General features: G+C 50.8%; 1 protein-coding gene across 4 annotated transcripts in view; it reads left to right on the forward strand.

The window, feature by feature from the left end:
* The first annotated feature begins 120 nt into the window (after positions 1-120).
* The window catches only part of HNRNPUL1 (heterogeneous nuclear ribonucleoprotein U like 1), a 36,947-nt gene continuing 16,725 nt past the window's right edge, over positions 121-20,342 (forward strand). Inside the window, exons 1-8 of one of the 4 annotated variants that reach the window (XM_028095823.2) lie at positions 121-202; positions 5,869-5,991; positions 7,986-8,142; positions 9,880-9,953; positions 11,345-11,484; positions 13,570-13,669; positions 15,397-15,509; positions 19,878-20,144. In XM_028095823.2, coding sequence (XP_027951624.1) covers positions 5,874-5,991; positions 7,986-8,142; positions 9,880-9,953; positions 11,345-11,484; positions 13,570-13,669; positions 15,397-15,509; positions 19,878-20,144 — 969 coding nt within the window. In that variant the 5' untranslated portion in view covers positions 121-202; positions 5,869-5,873. Of the gene's footprint in view, positions 203-1,712; positions 2,138-5,868; positions 5,992-7,985; positions 8,143-9,879; positions 9,954-11,344; positions 11,485-13,569; positions 13,670-15,396; positions 15,510-19,877; positions 20,145-20,342 lie in introns of those variants that run through there. The other 3 variants (XM_028095819.2, XM_028095820.2, XM_028095822.2) reach the window with 3 other exon arrangements.

The raw sequence follows: 20,342 nt of genomic DNA on the forward strand, positions 1-20,342 counted from the left end.
GCGTGTCTGGGTGTATCCGGCAGCACATGGAGAAACCCTTGGCAGCGCCCGGACGCCCCCCGGTGGCGCTCCTGAAAACCGAGGACAGTTCAATCCGGGCCACAAACTTTTTTAGAACAAATCCTTGTGGGAAGCTGGGAGGAGAGAGGAAGTCGGACGTGGGCGAGGGGCGGGACGTCTGGACTGGAATCTCCGGGCCCACGTGAGTGTCTGCCCCGTTTCTGAGTGGGTGCTGTGTGTCGAGGCGGCCGTGTCAGCGTGTAGCGTAACTGTCCTTTGTCTTTCTCATTTGATGCCGCCTGTCTGTTGCGGACCTGAGTGGCCACATCGACACTGCCGTTTGGTGTATTTGTCCCCTTCATTGATGCATCTGATCTGACTCACGGCCATTTGTTTATCTGTGTCGTGTGTGTTTTTGTCTTAAGTAGTGTGCGGTTTTTGTGGGCTTACGGTATGGCTCAGTGGGCAGCGGGCGTTTGCACTGTGTATCCCGACTGTGTATCCCGACTGTGTATCTTTGACAGAAGTTTTGTGTCTTTTGAGTTAAGAGGCGACAGGTGGTGCACTGGTAGACATTGCGAAACTCTGTGGCGTTTGCATTTGTGGCGTGAGGCTGAACTACGAACCTTGTGTGCTTTAACTTGTCAGTACAGACGCCAAACTGCCAGAACTACTGAACAGCGGTTTAGAGGATTTGGGGTAGAGACCCGCGAACTTCTGGAGGTCTTCCCGGAGGGGAAGGCTCTATGGTCGCGTGCAGAGCGCCCATTCCACGTAAGATACCAACCATAGAGAAAGACGGCGGCAAAGCTAGGATCGTGGAAAGAGGCGCCCCTTGAGATGAACTATCAAAGGGAGGAGGGTGCGATTTCCTTCACAACTTTTCTCCCGTTGTCAGTTTAGCCTCTATATTCAAACCTAAGTCAAAAGACTCCTTTTCATAAAGGCAACTGAGTTTCTTCCAGTTTAAGGATAATTTATCTACTTTATCTCGTCGGCCTCCCTCCACAGCGACGTTTGTGAGGCAGGCCGCTGAAGAACGGCCAATCTGGCTAGCTTTTCCTAAAGCGATCCCACTGTACGAGCTTTAGTGAGATAAAACAATAATTGCGATTGGTGGGCCGATTGTTTTGAAACCGCCCTAACGGCAAGGGGCGGATCCTTCGCGAATTCATCTTTCCGGTTTCTTAAAGGCAACAGTGAAAGGAGGAGGGGGAGTTGGTCGGCCGACCCTCCATTTGATTGGTTCTAGTGGTTTTACCGCTTGGACTCCTCTAGGGGCGGGAGATCTAGACCAATCAGGGTATGTGTTACAGGAGACCCCAGTTTGATGAAAGGACCGCGCAGGAAAGGCCGAGAGTGTTTTGGAGGGGCGGGACGGATTTCATTCTGAGATCCCATCGCTGATTGGACCAAGTCTTTACTCCTTTTTCTTCATTTGACCCTACGGGAGCGGGCGCGCGGGTGCTACCCAATCACCGCGTGCTCCGCCTCCCGCCTTTTCCCGCCCTCCGCCCCGGCGGCGGCAGCGACGTAGGCCAACGCTTCCTCCCTGGCTGCTCCTGAGCCCTCTCATTGCCGTTCTTTTGAAAGCTGCGCTCTGATTGGCTGAGTCTCCCGGCCCGCGCCCGTTGCCTTCACGCGATGGCCAATTGGCACCCGTGTTGCATCGCATGGGGCCACGGAGGAGGGGGAGGCGGCGGCGGCGGCCATTTTGAGCCGCCGCCGCCATTGGAGCGGGCCCCCCCCCTTCCCCCTTCGCCTCCTGACAGGAAAGGTTTAAGGGGGACAGAGCCCTGGGAGGCCGGGCCGGGCTCGGGGGCCGCCCCGGGGGCCCGGGCCATGGATGTGCGCCGTCTGAAGGTGAACGAACTTCGCGAGGAGCTGCAGCGCCGCGGCCTGGACACTCGCGGCCTCAAGGCCGAGCTTGCTGAGAGGCTGCAGGCGGCGCTGGAGGCCGAGGAGCCCGACGACGAGCGGGAGCTCGAGGCCGACGACGAACCGGGGCGACCCGGGCACAACAACGAGGAGGTCGAGACCGAGGGGGGCTCCGAGCTGGAGGGGACGGCGCAGCCACCGCCGTCCGGGCTGCAACCGCACCCGGAGCCTGGCGGCTACTCGGGGCCGGACGGACATTGTGAGAGTGCGCGGGGCGGGGGTCGGGGAGCCCGGCGCCTGAGGTCGGGGAGATGGCCTGAGGATTGGGGGATCCCGCTACCCGCCGCTGAAAAGGATCTAGGGCCGAGGGCCTCGGGACGACCGGAGGGTGGACCCTGGCATTCGGGGCAGGAGAGATACTGGAGTGGGGGCACTGGGTTTGGGGGATGAGGAAGGTCCGGGGGGTGTAGAGGATTCCGGAGCCTAGTGCTCGGAGACCGGAAGCCGTGGTTTCTGGAGCCCAAGTGTCGGAAGAACAAGAGGTTTTCTAATCGCGGGCTGAGGAGGGTCTTGGAAATGACGATTTCAGGGTTTGGAGCTGGGTGGGCTTGAGAGCTCTGCTAAGCCCAGCGTATGGGCTGGGCGTCGGGAGCCGTGTTTTTAGAGCTGGGAGAGTTTTGAGAACAGAGGATCTTGGAGTTTGCTGCTGGGTGGGGTGTAGGGAATTCTCCTCTTTGGTACTGGGATGGGTTAGTGAGATGGAGGTGCTGGTGTCTGGCCAGGGGGAGGATCTGATGGACTGGGTGCTCTGGTATTTGGCTAGTGAGCATTTAGGGAATGTGGGAGACTACCATGTGTTTGGACTGTGAGGGACCCACCTCTGTCCGGGGCTGGCCTGGGGGACTCTCAGATCCAGGGCTGGAAGGCCAACGTTGAGGCAGGGCCAACTTGGGCATTTGGTGCTGGGAAATCTGGGGACCTTCTGGTTGACTTCCAGAGGAGGTTTAGGGAACCCTGGTCACTGGAGGCAGGCAGGGGAGGGAAGGATGCCTCCCTGGGCAGGGAACCAAGAGGTCTTGAGCTGGGTAGGTTCTGAGGACAGGTAATCCCGTGGCTACTGCTGAATGGTCTTGGATTAACAGTATGGAGTGTTTGAAGAACAGAGGTAGCTGGGGGTGGGGTGGGGCAGATAGCAAATTGGTGGAGTTTGAAGTTGAGGAAGGATCTGGGGGACAGATGATCCTTGTGTCCAGTACAGGAGTGTATATGTGGCTAGTAAATATGGGAGAGGGGAGAGTATAGAATGGAAAGAGAAAGAAAACTTGTTGACTTGGCTAGGGGCCTCAGGATAGAGTGAGGGAAGTGTTTCTGAGGCTGAGTGTCTCCTTCACGAGAAGGCTCCTTGGTCCCCAGAAAAAGTTACTTGTGTGCCCAGGGATTGGGGGTCTAAGGGTGTAGTAGGGAACCGCTGCAAGAGCCAGAAGGTATGACTCAGAACGAGAAGTTATAGGGTAGATCTATGATTGTCTGAAGAGAGAAGGCCCTGGTATGGAAGGGAGGAAATCTGGAGTTAGAAAAGTGTGGTTTTCTAGCCAGAGTGAGGATTGGAGAAGTTAAGGAGTAAGTAGAAAAGACTCTGGCATCCAGCGTTTGTGGTAGTTCTCTGAAAAGAGGGTGCCATGGGGTTAAGAGAATGAGGAGAGCAAGGGGGTGAGAGAAGAGACAAGAAATTGAGTTGGCATTGGGTGCTTACTGACTCGTTTATGAAAGGTGGGAAGTCCTGGAGTATAGATTTGCCGTGGGGGCAGCCTAGGGATTGTCCAGGGCCCACATGCCCTTGTGGGGAAGAATACTTCCCCTCGCAGAGACCTGTGAACGGAGGAGGAGTGGCCCAGTGTGCATGTCTAGGGCAGGAGAGGCCCTGGTAGGAATGCCTAAGAGGAATGCCCGGTGGCCAGAGGTGCCTCAGAAGAGGGCATGTTAGACTCAGACGGACTTTGTTTTAAAGATGGCTCTGTGACTTGGGCAAGTCAGTGTACCTCCAGGTGGTTTCGTTGTGTGCACAACAGGGATAATAATAGTGCCCCCCAGGATTGTTATGAATGAGGTCACGTGTAGGGAGCTTAGCACTGGGCCTGCCTGTTATTAGGAGGTGGATGTTTTAGAGTGGAGAAGGACCCCAGAATCATGGCTTATCCGGGTGCAGCTTCCTCTGTGGGCACAGGAGAAATTCTTGAGAAGAGAGATGTGAATATTTGTGGGAAGAAGAGCACTGTGCTTGGAGCCTAGAAGAAACCGAATGGTTTGAAAAGCCCTCCCTGTGTTCCAATTAAGGAGATACTCTATTTCTTCCCTTTTCCCTTTACCCCTGCAACAAAATCCTCTGAGCCCCCTTCATGCCCTGCTGCAACCCTTCCTTCAAGCTCTGGTAAACAGGGCTGTAGCAAACCACGTGATCTGTTACTTTCCTCCCTTTGGGCTGCACCTGGTTTGTGCCTAGATGTATTTGTCCTCTGAGAAAGGATCCAGTCAGTCAGCAAGTGGCAGAAGAGTCTCTCCTTCCCTGTGGTTCTGCCGGCCCTGGCATAGCCACTAGTAGGGCCCTAGAGGCACCTAGCAGAGTTTGCCCTTGGGTTGGAAAGCCTGCTTGCTGCTCATCCTGGGTTTCCAAACTTCTCTCTGGCTCTGGCTGCAAGGGTCTTCTTGAGTTTGCTACTCTGGTTTTAGTCTCATCTCTGAGCTTTCACATGTTATTCCAGCCCCACAAATGTTTCCTCTTTTCTCATCACTGAGCTCTCACCTATGTATCCTTTGAGTCAAGGCTTCTCTGTTACTTTCTGGGTCCCTGTCTTAATTTCTTCATAGATGTGAACACAATTAGAATTTGCTTTTTGTGTTTAAGTATTTGTTTAATGTATGTCTGTTTCACTAACCTGAAGGCTTCAGTGGGGCAAACTTACTCTTAGCTGTATCCCAGGGTCTGGTGTGTGGTATGCACTCCATGGGTAGTTAATATTATTCTAATAAGAATAAGCTTCTATTCTTAGTCTTATTCCATAAGACATTTTCTCAGGACCCTTCCCACCTAGCTCCAAATATTTCAGGACTTATTCCCTAACGAGTTTAAAGGCCACTGTTAGGACTCCTGTTTTCTTAACAATTCCTTTCCTTCTCCCTCCCCCCACCTCCCATTTCCCTTTCAACTGCGTTAGATACCCTTTATCTTTTCTTTCTTTCTTTTTCTTTTTTTTTTTTTTAAGATTTTATTTATTTATTTGACAGAGAGAGCACAAGCAGGGGGAGCGGCAGGCAGAGGGAGAAGCAAAGCAGTCTCCCTGCTGAGCAAGGAGCCCAATGCTTGGGACTCAATCCCAGGACCCTGGGATCATGACCTGAGCCGAAGGCAGGCGCTTAACCAACTGAGCATGTGCTATCCCACCCATGGATACCTTTATCTTTGCAGCTATTGGGGGGTGGAAGAGATTCGTAAAGAGGGTTGACTGTGCAGATGGGAGTGAATTGGGCCAGGCAGAGGACTGATTTGTGCCCTAAAGCCAACTCCCTACGCATTACACCATGTCAGAGGACAGCCAGACTGGTGTATTTTAAACTGCTACATGGAGTCCCAGGTGTCTGTAGGGTTGTCCCAGCCCTGGAGTCGGGACTTTGGGGGTAAGGCCAAGCTGGTATACCTTCTCTGATCCTCCTATTTCCTCACTTTAACCAGAGCACTTGTACCTCAGTTGGTTTTATTTGTTGGGATTCTGTACAACCCAGTCACAGATGCATCACCAGCCATTTGAGGGACAAGAGGGCATGTCCTCAGGCAGCTGGGTCCACTGACTGCCCAGATAGGTTTCCATCTGAAGATGTTATCATACCTTTTAGCCTTTGGCAGACTGTTCCCAGTGGGGATGACATCGTGTAGCACCAAAAAGCCACCTCCGGTCCCAAGAAGCACCCTTCTAACTGGCCATTTTTTGTTTTAAGATGTCATGGACAATATTACCAGGCAAAACCAATTCTATGAGAGCCAGGTCATCAAGCAAGAGAACGAGTCTGGCTACGAGAGGAGACCGCTGGAAATGGAGCAGCAGCAGGCCTATCGCCCAGGTGGGAACATGCACGTTGTACGTCTCTTTTGAGGGAAAGAGAATCTGTACGTGGCCCATGCCCTCTGCCTAAAGCCTGTCTTCCTCTTGGGCACTGTCACTCTGGCAAGGTTCTTCTGAAGGAGAGAATTTAATCCTGCTCCCAGGTGTTGAGAGAGGGGAGTCTTCATGGTATCTGTTTTCAGATGTTAGTACCAATACCCTGGAGAGTTTAGACTCAGAGGCCAATACTTGAGTCTTATTTAAAATCTTAGAATGTAGAATCCAGCAAGGACCTTCCAAATCTAGTCCAGTTGTTCCCATGTTCTGAAGAATATTGTTCCAGGAGATATCATTAGGGACTTCCCAGGAAAGGGTTCCTTGGCCAAAATATATCTGGAAAATGCAGCATGTGCTATCCCACTCCTGGGAGAATCACTGTACTCAGAGCATTAGAGGCCCTGAGAAGTCCTGGACTGAAAAAACCCTGTGTCATATTGTTTAAACCCAGGGTTTCCCAAGTATGTCTTTGTAGAACAAAGTGCCCTGTAGCATCAGTTTGGGAACACCAGATGTAACTCCGCTCTCACCTCCCATTTTACACACTGGGGAGGTGGCTTGTCTGACGGCAGAGCTGGGGTTAGAACCTGGGAAACCGGTGCCTGGGCCACTGCTCTTGGTTAATGAGCATTCCCAACCATTTTGTGTCCTACAGTTTGGAAAGCAAGGTCCCACTGTTGAATAATGACGGAGCCAGGACTGCCTCCCAGTCTTGTGTTCCTTTCACTGTGTTGTGGCCCCGGTGCCCTTTCTTAGTGAATCTAGTTGATTGTATCTAATTCCATTCTTGGTTCATCCACAAAGTGAAATCCTCAGGATTTTAATTTTAATGTAGGTTAAACTGCAGATTTGTGTCAGGCTCTGTGAGACTTGTGGGATCATTTGGCCCAAGGAGAGTATTTTCTGTGTGTTACCAACAGTTATCAGGGCCTCCTGTGAGCGCAGCTCTGTGCTGGGACCACGGAGGCTCTCTTCAGATGGGTGAGTGCAGTCCCTGCCCTGGAGGCCCAGGAGCCTTTTCTGTGTGTGCCGGAGCTAGGGAGTGATGCGAGGGGGTCTTGGGTTGAGTGCTGAAGTGAGGAGATGTGAGTGATCCACAGCACCAGGCATAGATACCGGTTCCGGTTTGCTCCTGATTAGGTTCTTAGATTCTTGGTTCTGATTCTTGAGGTCTGCCTGAGACTGGGCCTTTCCCGTGGTTTACAGCATGTTATCCCATCCTGACTTTCTGCTTGTGGTGTGACTTAATAAGGCCATGACACCTATGGGCTGGCCTAAGTGCAGACCCCCCACCCCTGCTTCTGCAGTGATTCTGGGCTTTGTGGTAGAGTGATTGAAGCCAGTGGAGTTAGCTGTGGGACCACAATGTCCTGTTGACTTGACACCCCCCGCCCCGCCCCCCACCCCCCCAGCCGCCAGACTGAAGAAGCTTTGTAAGAACTGAGTTGGAGAGATTCTCTGGGAGGAGAAATTGGAGAATGTCGGATCATGGGATCTCCATTTAAAGGGATCTTAGAAATTTTCTAGGGTTCTCTTCTACTTGGCCTGGGCCCAGGTAGCTGCCAGCTTTCATGGGGCCTTTGGCAAAGTAGCCAAAGGCAGCCATTCTACCTTTGGGTGGGCCTTTAGGAGAGCTTGCCTTTATTCAGTACTGAAGTCCCCTCTCCCTCCCCGTGAAGCCTGAGAGTTATCTGACTGACATCTGTCACCTCATCAACGGCCAGCGCTGATGGGCCTGGCTGGCCATCTCCAGCCCCCCTTTACCCTGGCCCTGTTCTCCAGTACGGCCTTCTTGGCTCCCTTGGCAGGCTTCCGTTGAACCCGGCAAGCTGCCTGTGCCCAGCCCATCATCACTGTAGTCAGGACCCTGCCAATATCTCCTGAGGTAAAAGGGACCAGAAAAGTGATAACTAGGGAGTTTCCAAGTGTCTTGACTGTCTGGATTTGTCCTGACAGTAGAAGTGAAGACAGAGATGAAGCAAGAAGCACCCGCCAGCTTCCTCCCGCCCGAAGCATCTCAACTCAAGCCAGACAGACAGCAGTTCCAGAGTCGCAAGAGGCCTTATGAAGAAAACCGGGGACGGGGGTACTTCGAGCACCGAGAGGATAGGAGGTGGGTGTGTGAGGCAGTAGTCCCCCCCTTTCCCAGTAGGTTTCTGTGTCTGTAGCCTGGTGCCCGCTGGGACCTTTGAACTAACGAAGTGGGCAGGGCTCTCCCTGCCCTTACTCACTCACTCAGCCCTCCCTGCACTCACTGCCAGATTCAGCTTTGCTAAACTTTTGCTCCTTCCCTCAGCTCCTCCCTTCTCATTACCTTCAGGATAAAGTCCAAAAACTTTGCTTTTCGCATGTGAGGTGCCAGCCTGCCTTTTCAGTCCTTTGCCTCACAGCCCTGTTGTCCTGCACGGTGTCCTATTCTTCGTGGCTGCTTAATATCCCTTGATGGAAAGATTTATTTCCTGACTCTTCTCCCAAACACACGCTTCCCTCTGTCTCCTAGTTTATTCGTCGTCACACTCATGCTCCTTTCACAAGGTGCTTGCCCTTGGGCTGGACACTGGGGACACGGATGATTTGGACAGTGGGTTTTGCTCTCTTTCGGTCCCAGTGTAGGGCCTGAGATAGACACACCAGTATGCCACAACCTAGTGGGGCCAGTAGGCCGGATGCGTGTGAGTGTCAGGAGATTAGAGGAGGGAGTGGCCTCTCTACCCTGGTCATTTTCCTTTCCTGACAAGGCCTCTCCACCCCTCTGGTCAGCCCCAATCCTACCCTCCCCTCCTTCAGCTTCTGGGTGAAGAGTTTTCTGATCACAAACTAGGAATGACCATTCCTTCTCTACTCATCTAGACTCGTTGTCTGACACATTTTATTTCCTACTTGGTGGACTCCATCCTCTCATGGCTTGTGACTCTGAGACAGGGCCTGGGTCTTTTGGCTGTGACTAAAGGTACGATGTGGAACCACTTCTTAGGAGTTTCTCCCAGTGCCTCCTGCAGAGCAGAGGTCTAGGTTGCCTGCCTGTGGAGAGCAAAGGAGGAATACTTGCTCCGATTTGAGGTTGGCAGGGAAAGTTTTCTAGGATAGACTTCTTGTGTGATGCGCTCCTTCCTTGTACAGGGCTCTGTGCTGGCCCTGGACTGGCAGGGCTGGAGGGGTACTCACCAGAGGGAAGCCTCCCAGATGGGCCTCGGCTACTTGATCCGGGCACACGGGACCCTGCGCATTGGGCCCCATTCTTCTACATTTCTCCTTTATTCCTATAAGTGGAAACCAGCAGTATTTTAACATTAGTCCCATTTTGGTGTTTTGGTAGGAGATGAGTCTCATTCATAATTTAGGACACTTGACAGAAAGAGACTGAAAAAATGGGTCATTTCAAACACTTGCGGATATAGAGTCTTAGGAAGATGTGGACAGATTGTGATGACTGGGGTGATCTGAGTCCTTGTATAGTCCCCTTTCTGGCCCAATCCCTGCTGAACTACTGTATCTTCCCATCGGTAACAGAGGCCAGTATGGAGGCAGCTCTCAACACGCACAGGGCGTGGCTCAGAATCTTGGGGTGTGAGAGGAGAGTCATCTTGGAACAAGCTAGTTAAATGATTCTGCTGGCCCTCTTGAGCAGAGGGCGCCCTCTCTAGTCCCTGTCCCCACTTTAGGAGTTAACAGTCATTGCTCTCATGGCAAGGGTGTAGGGTGGCCGAGTGCTTTTGCTAACCTCTGTGGGAAGAAACTGAAATCCAGGAAGCAATCTGGAGGCCACTTATAAATTCCAAGAGAACCTTCATTTCCCTTCCTCTGTGCTCATCTAACTGTTCTCATGGGACTTAACCCCTTTTCCTGACAGGGGCCGCTCTCCTCAACCTCCCGCTGAAGAGGATGAAGATGACTTTGATGACACTCTTGTTGCCATCGACACATGTGAGTCCTTGGGGTGCCTATCTGATCCTACTTTGCAGTCAGTTCTGGGAAACTGGGATGTGAGAAACCAGGCTCTGGAGCAACGGTACTGGTTCGGAGGCCAAAGATCTCCCAGCTGTACCTGGGATCCTGGGCAGGTCATTTTTCTTCTCTCACCTTCTCTTCAGGGAGGTATAATTCTGCCCTGCTACCTCAGAGAACTTTCAGTAACACTCCTCAGAATGGGTACAAGGGCAATTTGGAAAACCCTGAACACCCAGGGGGTTGTCAGCTAACCAAGAAGGGAACCTGAGTGCGGCTGGGGAAACTTAACTCTTTGACGACCAGTCCCCCAGTTTCCATCTACTGCTCACGTTCCTGGTGAAACTAATGCCACCTTGTCCTCGGAGGCATTAGACTGGTCCGCCCTGCCCTCTGTCCTCCAGTTTCTTTCCACTGGATAAGTGGCTTCCCCTTGACTATGCATCTGAACCCTAGGGGTAGTGGTGATAAGAGGTCCTGCCTCTCGTCAGACAGGATCTCAGTGGTAGAACCTGGGAACCTGACTTTAAATGAAGCCAGATCGTGTCTGAGAACACTGTACTTTTTGTACTTTGGAAGAGAGAAAGACACCTCGTACACAGTCCCTTCTGTCACAGGATCTTAAAGCCCATATACCCAGAGTAAAGCTAAACTTTTTTTAAGTATTGGGTGGCAGTGGTCAGTGAAGTGGTGGCTGATCAAATGCCAAATGTACAGACCACAACTCTCAGCCTTTACAGAAAAGATGGTGTGGTCAGGAAAGACTTTCTTGGAGGCCTGACGGGCTTCTTGAAGAATGGGAAGAGTTGGAGCTCCAGCAGGAGAGTCCAACGCCCACAGGGGAGGTGGGAGCCTGCGGTGCACCTGGACAGTGGTGCCTGGTGGCGAGCGTGGGTCTGGGTCAGATGTTTGTGCACCTGTTGGCAGCAGGAGTCTGGCTCCCAAACCGATAGACTTAGCACAGGGAAATGGTTAGGGTTTATGGCTCTGGGATTAGCCTTTAAATTCTAAGTCCCTTGAACATGATGAGATACGGATCCTTTCCCTATAACGTGTACCGTCCCGTAAAGTGCATTTGTGTACAATTTCTGGGGGTTCCTCCAACCGCCATCCTTGGACCCCAGCCAGGTGGAGAGCCCAGTTCCTTTGTGTGATGGCTGCTTTGGTCCTGTGCCGGTGAGTTTGCAGTAGTCTGGAGCCTTGCTGCCGAGCTGGAGAATGGCTAGCGGGTGTGCTGGTTTCTCAGGAACCTGCCCTCACGATGTGTCTGCTTGTGTACTCCTGGTTAGCACTCCTGGAGGACTTACCTTTGCCTTTCCCTCTCTCAGATCTTTAAAATATCAGCTAACTTCCAGCTTTTTCCTCCACAGATAACTGCGATCTCCACTTCAAGGTGGCCCGAGACCGGAGTAGTGGCTACCCTCTCACAATTGAGGGCTTTGCCTACCTGTGGTCAGGAGCCCGTGCCAGCTATGGAGTCAGAAGGGGCCGTGTGTGCTTCGAGATGAAGGTGAGTGGGAGCAACTGAGGGTTTAAGAACAGAAAGCAGGTCCATCCTTTGGCATGAGCCGTTCATCAGCTACTTGGGTCAGAGCCACGACTGTAAAAAAGATTGAGCATAGACTGTGTGTGTCCAAGCAAAAAAAGCATGGTGGACTCTAGAGAACCATATCATTGCTGAACGCCCTATTGGGAAAGCAAGCCAACCATACAGTGCCTCATCAGGGTGATTTTTGCTTGGTGGGATTTTTTATTTTTTTATTTTTTTTTTATTTTTTTCTTCAGTGAGATTTGACCCAGGTATTATACAGCCAACCTCGCTAGGGATAACATGTTTGTAGAACTGGGAAAAGGATTTGTTTGGAAGAAAAATGAGCTAGAAGGAATGGAAGTGGACCCTGCCAGTTAAAGAGAGGCCAGAAGGAGAGCTGGGCAAAGAGCCACCAGGCCGTCCTCTACCATTGTCTCCCCATGGTTCGTGTCAGGTTATGTTTAGGAAAACGACACATTCTCGTGTTCAGCGAAAATTCAGATAGCACAGAAGAGTGTAGGGTAAAAAAAGCAGAAGTTAGACTCAGATCCTCCTAGTCCCCATTCTACTCTTCAGAAATAACACGTGTTAACAATTTCTTGCATGTCCCTTGTAAATCCAAACTTATTTATGACCGCTAGTATTTACAGTACTGTTTGCACACACTGCATAATGGTGCCGGGCTCTGTACATGGACATCTCCGTTAATCTCCCCACTGTACCATCATGATAGAGGCACTACGCTCCCCGTTTTTTAGAGGGGCAAGCTGACCGAGGTTTATCATTTCTGATTGACTAAGTCTGTCGGTTTTGAGTTGCGAATTGTTTTGTGTGCCACTCAGAGAGAAACCCTGTCAGTTAAACTTCTAGAGTGCTTTCTCACTACATCAGTTGTAAGATCTACCCTGATTTGGACACATCGAAATGTGGAAATGTGCATCCAAAAGTCAATAGAATAGGTTAACTTTATAGAAGCCACCAACTAATACAGATAGGTAGGGTTGTTAGGCAGTCTAACCTGTAAGGTAAGTCAGAAGGCGTGGGTCATTCTTTCTGCTTTTTGTACTTAGTACCATGTCTTGGATGACAAGTTCCGTCCCTGTACCTCAGCCATGCTTCGCTCTCTGGCTGCTTCATCTATTCTGTGGCGTGGATGTGCCGTAATGTGGCAGTGCCTTATTTTTTAATTTTATTTTTGGCAGTGCCCTACTGATGGTTTGGTGGGGGGGAGTTGTGTGTTTTTTTTTTTAAGATTTTTATTTATTTATTTAACAGAGGTAGAGAACACAAGTAGGCAGAGCGGCAGACAGAGGGAGAGGGAGAAGCAGGCTCTCCGCCGAGCAGGGAGCCCGACGTGGGGCTCGATCCCAGGACCCTGGCGCCCAGGGAGTTGTTTTTAATATAAACAGCGTCACACTGAATATCCTGTGCGTGTGTCATGTGGTCCCGCGTACACCTATGGGTGCATCTGTAGAGTAAACTGGAAGTTGAATTGCTGGGTTATAAAGCATATGCATTTGCAGTTTTCATAAGAGATTGCTAAATTGCTTGCCAAAGACATGGTGCCAATTTATCCTTCTACGCTAAGTATGAAAGTCCCCATTTCCCCTGCAGCATATTAAAATTGAAAAATAACTATATTCATGGGGCGCCTGGGTGGCTCAGTCGGTTAAGTGTCTGCCTTCAGCTCAGGTCATGATCCCGGGGTCCTGAGATCAAGCCCCATGTCGGGCTCCCTGCTCAGTGGGGAGCCTGCTTCTCCCTCTCCCTCTGCCTGCTGCTCCCCCTGCTTGTGCTCTCTTTCTCTGTCAAAAAAATAAATAAAATATTTTTTTAAAAAACAACTGTATTTTGAAGTGCCTGTCTCTGTGGCCCTGTACTTCCTGAGCCCCTCAGAGTCCCTGGGTTCAGTGCCACAGGCCCTTCTGAGTGGCTTCAACACCTTTTCCCCAGCAACAAGAGCCACTGCTGATTTTTAATGCCTGTGTGCTGCCCTCTTGTATTGCCTTGTAACCTGCAAGCCTCCGAGCATCAGCTCTGAGCCCTCTTATTCTTTGTCCTCAGATCAATGAGGAAATCTCCGTGAAGCACCTTCCTTCCACAGAGCCCGACCCGCACGTCGTCCGTATCGGCTGGTCCCTGGACTCCTGCAGCACGCAGCTGGGTAAGGGGAGGGCAGCCTAGCGGTCCAGATACTAGAGTAGCTGCCTCTGTCCCTGGATTCTCAAGCTTCCTAAACTTCTCTTCCCAGCATGGGACTCGGAACACAGCTAGCCCAGGGTGGGACACCTCCTGCCTGTCTTCAGGTATACAGGATTCAACTGGAAGGACCACAGTCATCTTAACTTTTCTATGAGAAATTGATTATCTTTTAGGAGAGGGTCCACAGTTCTCTTTAGAAGGCTGATCCCTTTCTTTAAAAAGATCAGTTGTCTTCTGTCCTCAAACCATGCTGAAAATAAGTTCCTCAAGTCCCATTCAGTTCTGTCTGGGGTTTTCTGTCCAGAGCCAAACCCAGAGTAGAAGGGGAAGCAGGGAGCAGGGGGCTGGTAGGCAGAGAGAGGCAGGGGCTGCCCATTGAGAGGGTTTGAATGTTCAAGGGGCCTCAAGTGACATCCGGCCCCAAGTGACTGATTTCGATGACCCATGCGGAGACCTTTTGCTTTGGTCATGTAAACATCTGATTATGAAAACGTGTACTCGTGTGTACAGTTTAGGCCATAGGGAGAGGGGGAAATGAAAATCCTCCCAAACCTGCGAGATAACCAGTGTTAACATTTTTATCTACAGTCTTCTGGGCAGTTCTTTTGTTCTTTGTATATCTCAAACTGGGTCACACTATGGTACTGTCTTATAGCCTGGTTTTTTTTTCCTTCTTAATAGATGCTGGGCATATTTTTGTAAATAAGTAGAGCTGTTTGACCACTGCACAATTTCCCTTTTTGTAATAGTGTCACTTACAAATAAGGTTTTGTGGATCATGTAAGTTGATTGCAATTTTTTGCAGTTAAACTCTTAAGCTATCCTTGTGTGTAATGATCTGACTGTTCACTTAAGACTGACCCTTAAAAGTAGAAATGTTAAGTCGGGAGTGTACAGTTCCATTTAGATAGATATTCACATTTTTTATTTCAGATGCCTGTGTCCTCTCGATTTCTCTCTGTCTGAGTTTTTGGGTGTAAATGGTGGGTAGTTGATACAGGTAAAGGTTCAAAGCCCAGAGCGGTCAGATGTCCGGGGCCAGCAGCTGGTATGTAGAACCATTGGGCCTGGAATTCATGCCTGTCAGCGCCTGCTTTTCTGGCAGGATGCTCCTTGGGTTCCTGGCCAAGGATCTCCATACACCCCGGGTGTCAGGCAGGGCCCTCACGATCTCACTCCTTCTCCCATTGCTTCAGCCCCCAGTTCTGTAGCCTGAGCAAATCCAGTGCCTTCCTTAGCGTGTAAACCTCACAGTCTCCAGAAGCAAAATCCAGGCCCTTGCCTGATTTCTGCCCAGAACCCACTGGCACCAAAAGTGGGTGTCATTAGTAGACTCGACTGTATGTTGAGTGTCACGAGGAAGGTTGCGCCTCTGCATGCAGCCCGCCTTCTTCCTAGCTCCTCTCTCCCCTTCTCCCTCTCATTCCAGATTCTCCCTCTGTGCAGTGGTTCAGGTCGGCTCCCATCCCCAGACTTCACACCTAAACCCACCAAGCCCCCCAGAATTCTGCATAATGAGGGGCTTCCTTTCAGCAGGACCTTCCTCACCTCCTCCCCCCGCCCCCAAAGCATCTGATTAGTAAAACGAGTAAAGAAACTAATTTTTTTTTCTTTAAAAGTATGTGGCAGCCATAAAGGCTGCTGGGATCATGGTGGGCTTAACCGGCCTTTGCCTATTTCTTCCATCAGGCGAAGAGCCTTTCTCCTACGGCTACGGAGGCACTGGGAAGAAGTCCACCAACAGCCGGTTTGAGAACTATGGAGACAAGTTTGCAGAGAATGACGTGATTGGCTGCTTTGCGGTGAGTGCCAGCAGCCTGTGGGAGTTGGCGGAACCAAACGTTGGTCCTGTCAGCTGGACCTGCAGGCTTCTTTCTCAGAATACCTCTGTCCATGGTCCTCCCTGTCCAGCAGCTCTTGCCATAGCTCTTTGCCTCTCTTTCCCAGAAGGGAATGTTGGCTCTTGTTTTGGGCAGGATTCTGCCATTCTACCCTCTTTGGTCTTTCGTGCGAAGCTGTCAGACGGCACCTTGGAGAGGTTTGGGGATGTCAGGTGCGTGCAGCCTTCTTCCAGTCCTAGATACCAGAGGGACATTTTCTAAATACACCGGGAATTTCTTTTCTCTTCGCTGTGGAATAGCCTGTCTGCTCACAAAGGCAGTGCTGTTGGCGCTTGCCCCACTGTGGCATCCCCTCATCCCAAAACCTCTCCCATCCTTCACGTTGTACGGCTTGAGCCAGGCTTCCTACAGTGCACTGTCTTCTAGAAGGGTGGGGGTGGATGCAAAACAGAACAAGATAGAGGGTGGCAGTCCTGCAGTCCAACTTGAGTCCCTGAGAACAGTGACTGACGCTTGACAGTGCTGTACACGGGGCCATGGCTGCAGCTCTGGGGCCAGACTCCCTGGACCCAGCTCCTGCTTGTCCGCTCACAGCCCTGGGCAGCCCCCCTCCCTGTATTTCAGCATGCTCTCAATGAGAGTCGTGGAGTTGGGTCTAGGGCCATTAAGCCAGTCCATTAGAACACTTCTACCAATGCCAGAAGCATAGTAAGTGCTGAGTAAATACTACCTCATGCCATTATCAGTAGGAGCTTTAGACGTAAAGTGTGTCACGAGACCTCAGGCAGGGTGGCTGCCCGGGTGCTTCCTCTTGGTCTTGTTCTCCTCCCTCTTGTTTGTACCCGTGTACTCTTTTTTTTCCCCTTCACTCTCACTGGAAGATGATTTCAAACTCAAAAGCCCTAAGAAATCTCAGTCTTGCGCAGATTCTAACATTTGCAATTTGCTTTCACCATTTCTCAAACACAGTATCTGTGTCTGATTCCTATCTGGTCCACTGGAGAGTAGGGTGCCTACATCATGTCTTTAGTTTTTAGTCTTCAGTCTGCATTTCCTAAGAATAAAGCTGCTGTCTTAACCACAGGACAGTTATCGAATTTAACATTGATATAATGCTATTATCTCCTCCACAGTCCACATTTAAATTTTGTCAGTTGTCCCAGCAGTTTCCTTTAGAGCAATTTTGTTCCTGGTCCAGGATCCAGTCCAGGATCACGGATTGCATTCTCTTGTCAGGGCTCTTTAGTGTGAAACAGATTCCCAGTGTTCATTTGTCTTTCATGACCTCATTATCTTTTTAATAAAAAACATGTTTTCTTAACCAGAAATTCACCATGTTTATGCTCTACACACTGCTCTATACCTTGCATTTTTCCCCCCTGTTTAACGATCTTGGCTGTCTTTCCTTCACACAGATAATATGGATCTAGCTCAGTTAAAAACATTTTTGAATAATTAATGAATTTATGTGGTTTCCAAAGATACCAAGAGAGATATGTCAGAAGATAACACAGTGTAGTCTCCTGCAGACCTTCCCCATCCACACATTGTTCACATACGCCCTCCCCACACGGGAGCCCCCAGTCCTCGGGATTTCTTTATCCAAATACAAGAAAGATAATTGTCATTTTTCTTCTCTTACACAAAAGGTAGCACAGCATTTCACATTGGTTTTTACTTAATTATTTATCTGAGATATTTTTTCTGTTGCTACCTAAAAGATTTTGTTCTTTCACATGGTCTGCAGTCGTTGTCTGTACTTACAATATTCATATCATCAGTTCTCCGTTAGTGGACATTTGGTTAGTTTCTCCCCTTTTTATTTGGTGGCTGCCTCGTATTTTGATGCAGGCATCAGTTTATTCTGTGTTAATTTAGCCGGTCTCCTGTTGGTGGCCTGGGAAGCTGTCTGCTGGGGGAGTCGATGCTGCGGTGACGCCTTGTCCTTTTCCCACGTACCACAGTCTCTTGGGGATCTTTTTGTGTTTCCACACTTGGATCTGCTCTGTCCTATAGCGTCTCCTACTTCCCCATTGGAGCACAGTTGGCAGTGCTGGGCTAAGTGATTGGCACATCCGTCTTTGCATTCTTGTGGGAATCCAGCTGTAGTGTTTATTCCTGAAAGTGTGATTTCTGGGTCAGAGGTGTATTTTTAAATTTCGATCGCTGTCACCAAGACTGCACTCCAGAGAGGCTGCGGCAGTTTAACATGTCCTCAGTGTATGGCAGCATCCCCCAAACTCTGTCCCATCCAGGCGTGAGGCTCTGTGAGCGTGCGCCAGTGTGGAACTATAGGCCTTGATTCCTGCTGCAACTAGATCGTTCAGCCGGGGCACCTCTACTTCTCTTTTTAAGATGCCATGCGCAGTTTCCTTTTTTCAAAGGGTGCCATAACTTTTTAAAAGGCTTGGGGTGACGGGTTAGAGGGGGTGTGGAAACCAGTGACCTGAGGGAAGCCAGGGGGAGCCCGTTTGTGTTAGATCTCGAGTTCTCAACAGTCACAAAACAGAGGATACAGTGGCTGCCAGGAAGCGAGAACAGTAGAACCCATTTCCGCAGACCATAAAGAGTGTTGTACTTGGAGCCTTAGGGACGACTGAGGAGGTGTGAGCGATGAGGCCGTAAAACCAGCGGGCTCTGAGTAGCACCGGGCATGATGACTTTGAGGTTTGAGGCCCTGGACCGGCACCAGGGTGTTTTAGCAGGAGTGATAGGGCCACACTTGCCTCTTGGACAGATGGCCCCATGGGTGGTGGATTTGTCAGTTGAGGGTGCTGGTTTTTGTACGATGTGGGAAGTTCCCTGAGTGAAGCTGGTGGCCATGAGGAAGACTGACCCTTGGGATGCTCATCTCCATGTGGAGCAAAGGTGACCTGGGCCACTTTGCTCAGGTGGAAAGATACGGTGGGAATCCCGCTGCAGGGAATGGGCAGGATTCACCCTGGCAGATGTTTGTGTGTCTGCCCTGCGTGATCTTGACCTCTGTGGGCACCTAGAGATGAACAGATAAGGACCGTATAGAGCTGTGTCCTGTGAGCACTGAGAACTGTGGTGAGGAAGCCATTTAGGAAAAGGGGCGCTCGCTCCTTCTTAAAGGATAAGTTCCAAGGTGGTCTCCCCATTCAAGAGGGAAAGAATACCAGGTCTTGTACTTTTATACCAGGAACCTGACCTCGTGCTTTGCTTCAGCTGCCATCTGATCCCAAGTTTTGAGTCTCCCTTAAATGTAAACCTTTACCCTGCACCCAGAGTGATCTTCCTGAAACGGCTTTGACCAGGCCACTCCCCTGCTTGAAACAAGTCAGGGGCTCTGCTCTGCCATCAGCGTGGAGTCCAAACTCCTGAGGTGACAGAGAGCCTCTCACAACGCTGAGGTCAGGGACCATGTCTCCCCACAGTGCCTGGCATCTCGGACTCATCGGTCCCACTAACCCACTTAGTCCTCTTTGCAACATAGAATCTTGTCATGGCCCCCCTTGTTTGATAAGGAAACTGTAGATGGAACCCCAAGGTCACACAGTAAATAGCAGAGCTGAAGCAGTCTGCCTTCCCAGTCTTAACCACTAAGCTCCAGCTGCTCCGTAAGAACTCAATGGTTGTTGAATGAACAAATACGCCTGACTCACCCGCTGCACCTGAAGTTACTCCTCCCTCATCTTTTCTGCTTCAGCCAGGCTGACCCTTTGTTCTCTCACTATCGGATTTATACACAAACAACACTTCTCTGTAGGACTGTCTCCTCCCACCGCAGACTTGGCTCACTTCCATGTATTATTCAGGACTTGGCTTACAGGTCCCCTCCTCGGAGAATCTGATCCTGGGTAGGTGCTCTTACAAATTAGGATAGTGTCCTTGTCTGATTCCCCACCAGGCCCCGAGCCCTGTTAGGCCCGGATCACCGATAGGCCTATGCACCAGGAAGAGCAGGAGCTGCAGAACATGTGTTGAACAAACAAATGAAAGCATTTGTAGAGCTGGACTTGACTCAGAAGGCCCTGCTGTGGCTTTCTTTCCATCTGTTCTCTTCGCAGACTGCCCTGGCTAGGCTTGAGGACACACAGAATCGCCTTTTCCTTCACATTTGTCCCAGGCTAGGCACAAGACTTGGAGCTTCCTAAAATGACAACGTGTCACATCCCCCAGCTTTGGGGTTTGGGGGCAAGGAGGGCTTTGGCCGCACCTTCTCAGCTGTTCCCTGGTGCCGCCTCATGTATCTGCTGGGGGAGGGAGGCTGTCTTTCCACTCCCTGCATCTGCTTCCTCCCAGCTTTGGCTCCCGATGCCTGACGCTGAGTGTTGGCAGTTATCTTCCTTTGGCTTTTTCTCCTAGGACTTTGAATGTGGAAATGATGTGGAACTTTCCTTCACCAAGAATGGGAAGTGGATGGGCATTGCCTTCCGAATCCAGAAGGAAGCCTTGGGGGGTCAGGCCCTCTACCCTCATGTCCTGGTGAAGAATTGTGCAGTGGAGTTCAACTTCGGGCAGCGGGCAGAGCCCTACTGTTCCGTCCTCCCAGGCTTCACCTTTATCCAGCACCTTCCCCTGAGTGAGCGGATCCGGGGCACTGTCGGACCAAAGAGCAAAGCAGAGTGTGAGGTGAGTGGGCCTCGAAGACCGAATTGGAGGCCACCTCTCCAGAGCCATGTCGCTGCCAAGGCAGAGGGGAGACACTGCAGCTGGGTGGTGAGAGCAGCACAGCCTCTTCCTCCGGGCTTCCCAGGGCTGGGAGAGAGAGGGGAGGGCAGTGGGTGTGGCTCGGGCTGAAGAGGGAGGGGCTGAGGTGAGAGACCTAAA

This window comes from Eumetopias jubatus, unplaced genomic scaffold, assembly GCF_037043125.1.
Source record: "Eumetopias jubatus isolate StellerSeaLion01/CBP00866 unplaced genomic scaffold, mEumJub1_p1.0 scaffold_10, whole genome shotgun sequence".
NCBI lineage: Eukaryota > Metazoa > Chordata > Mammalia > Carnivora > Otariidae > Eumetopias > Eumetopias jubatus.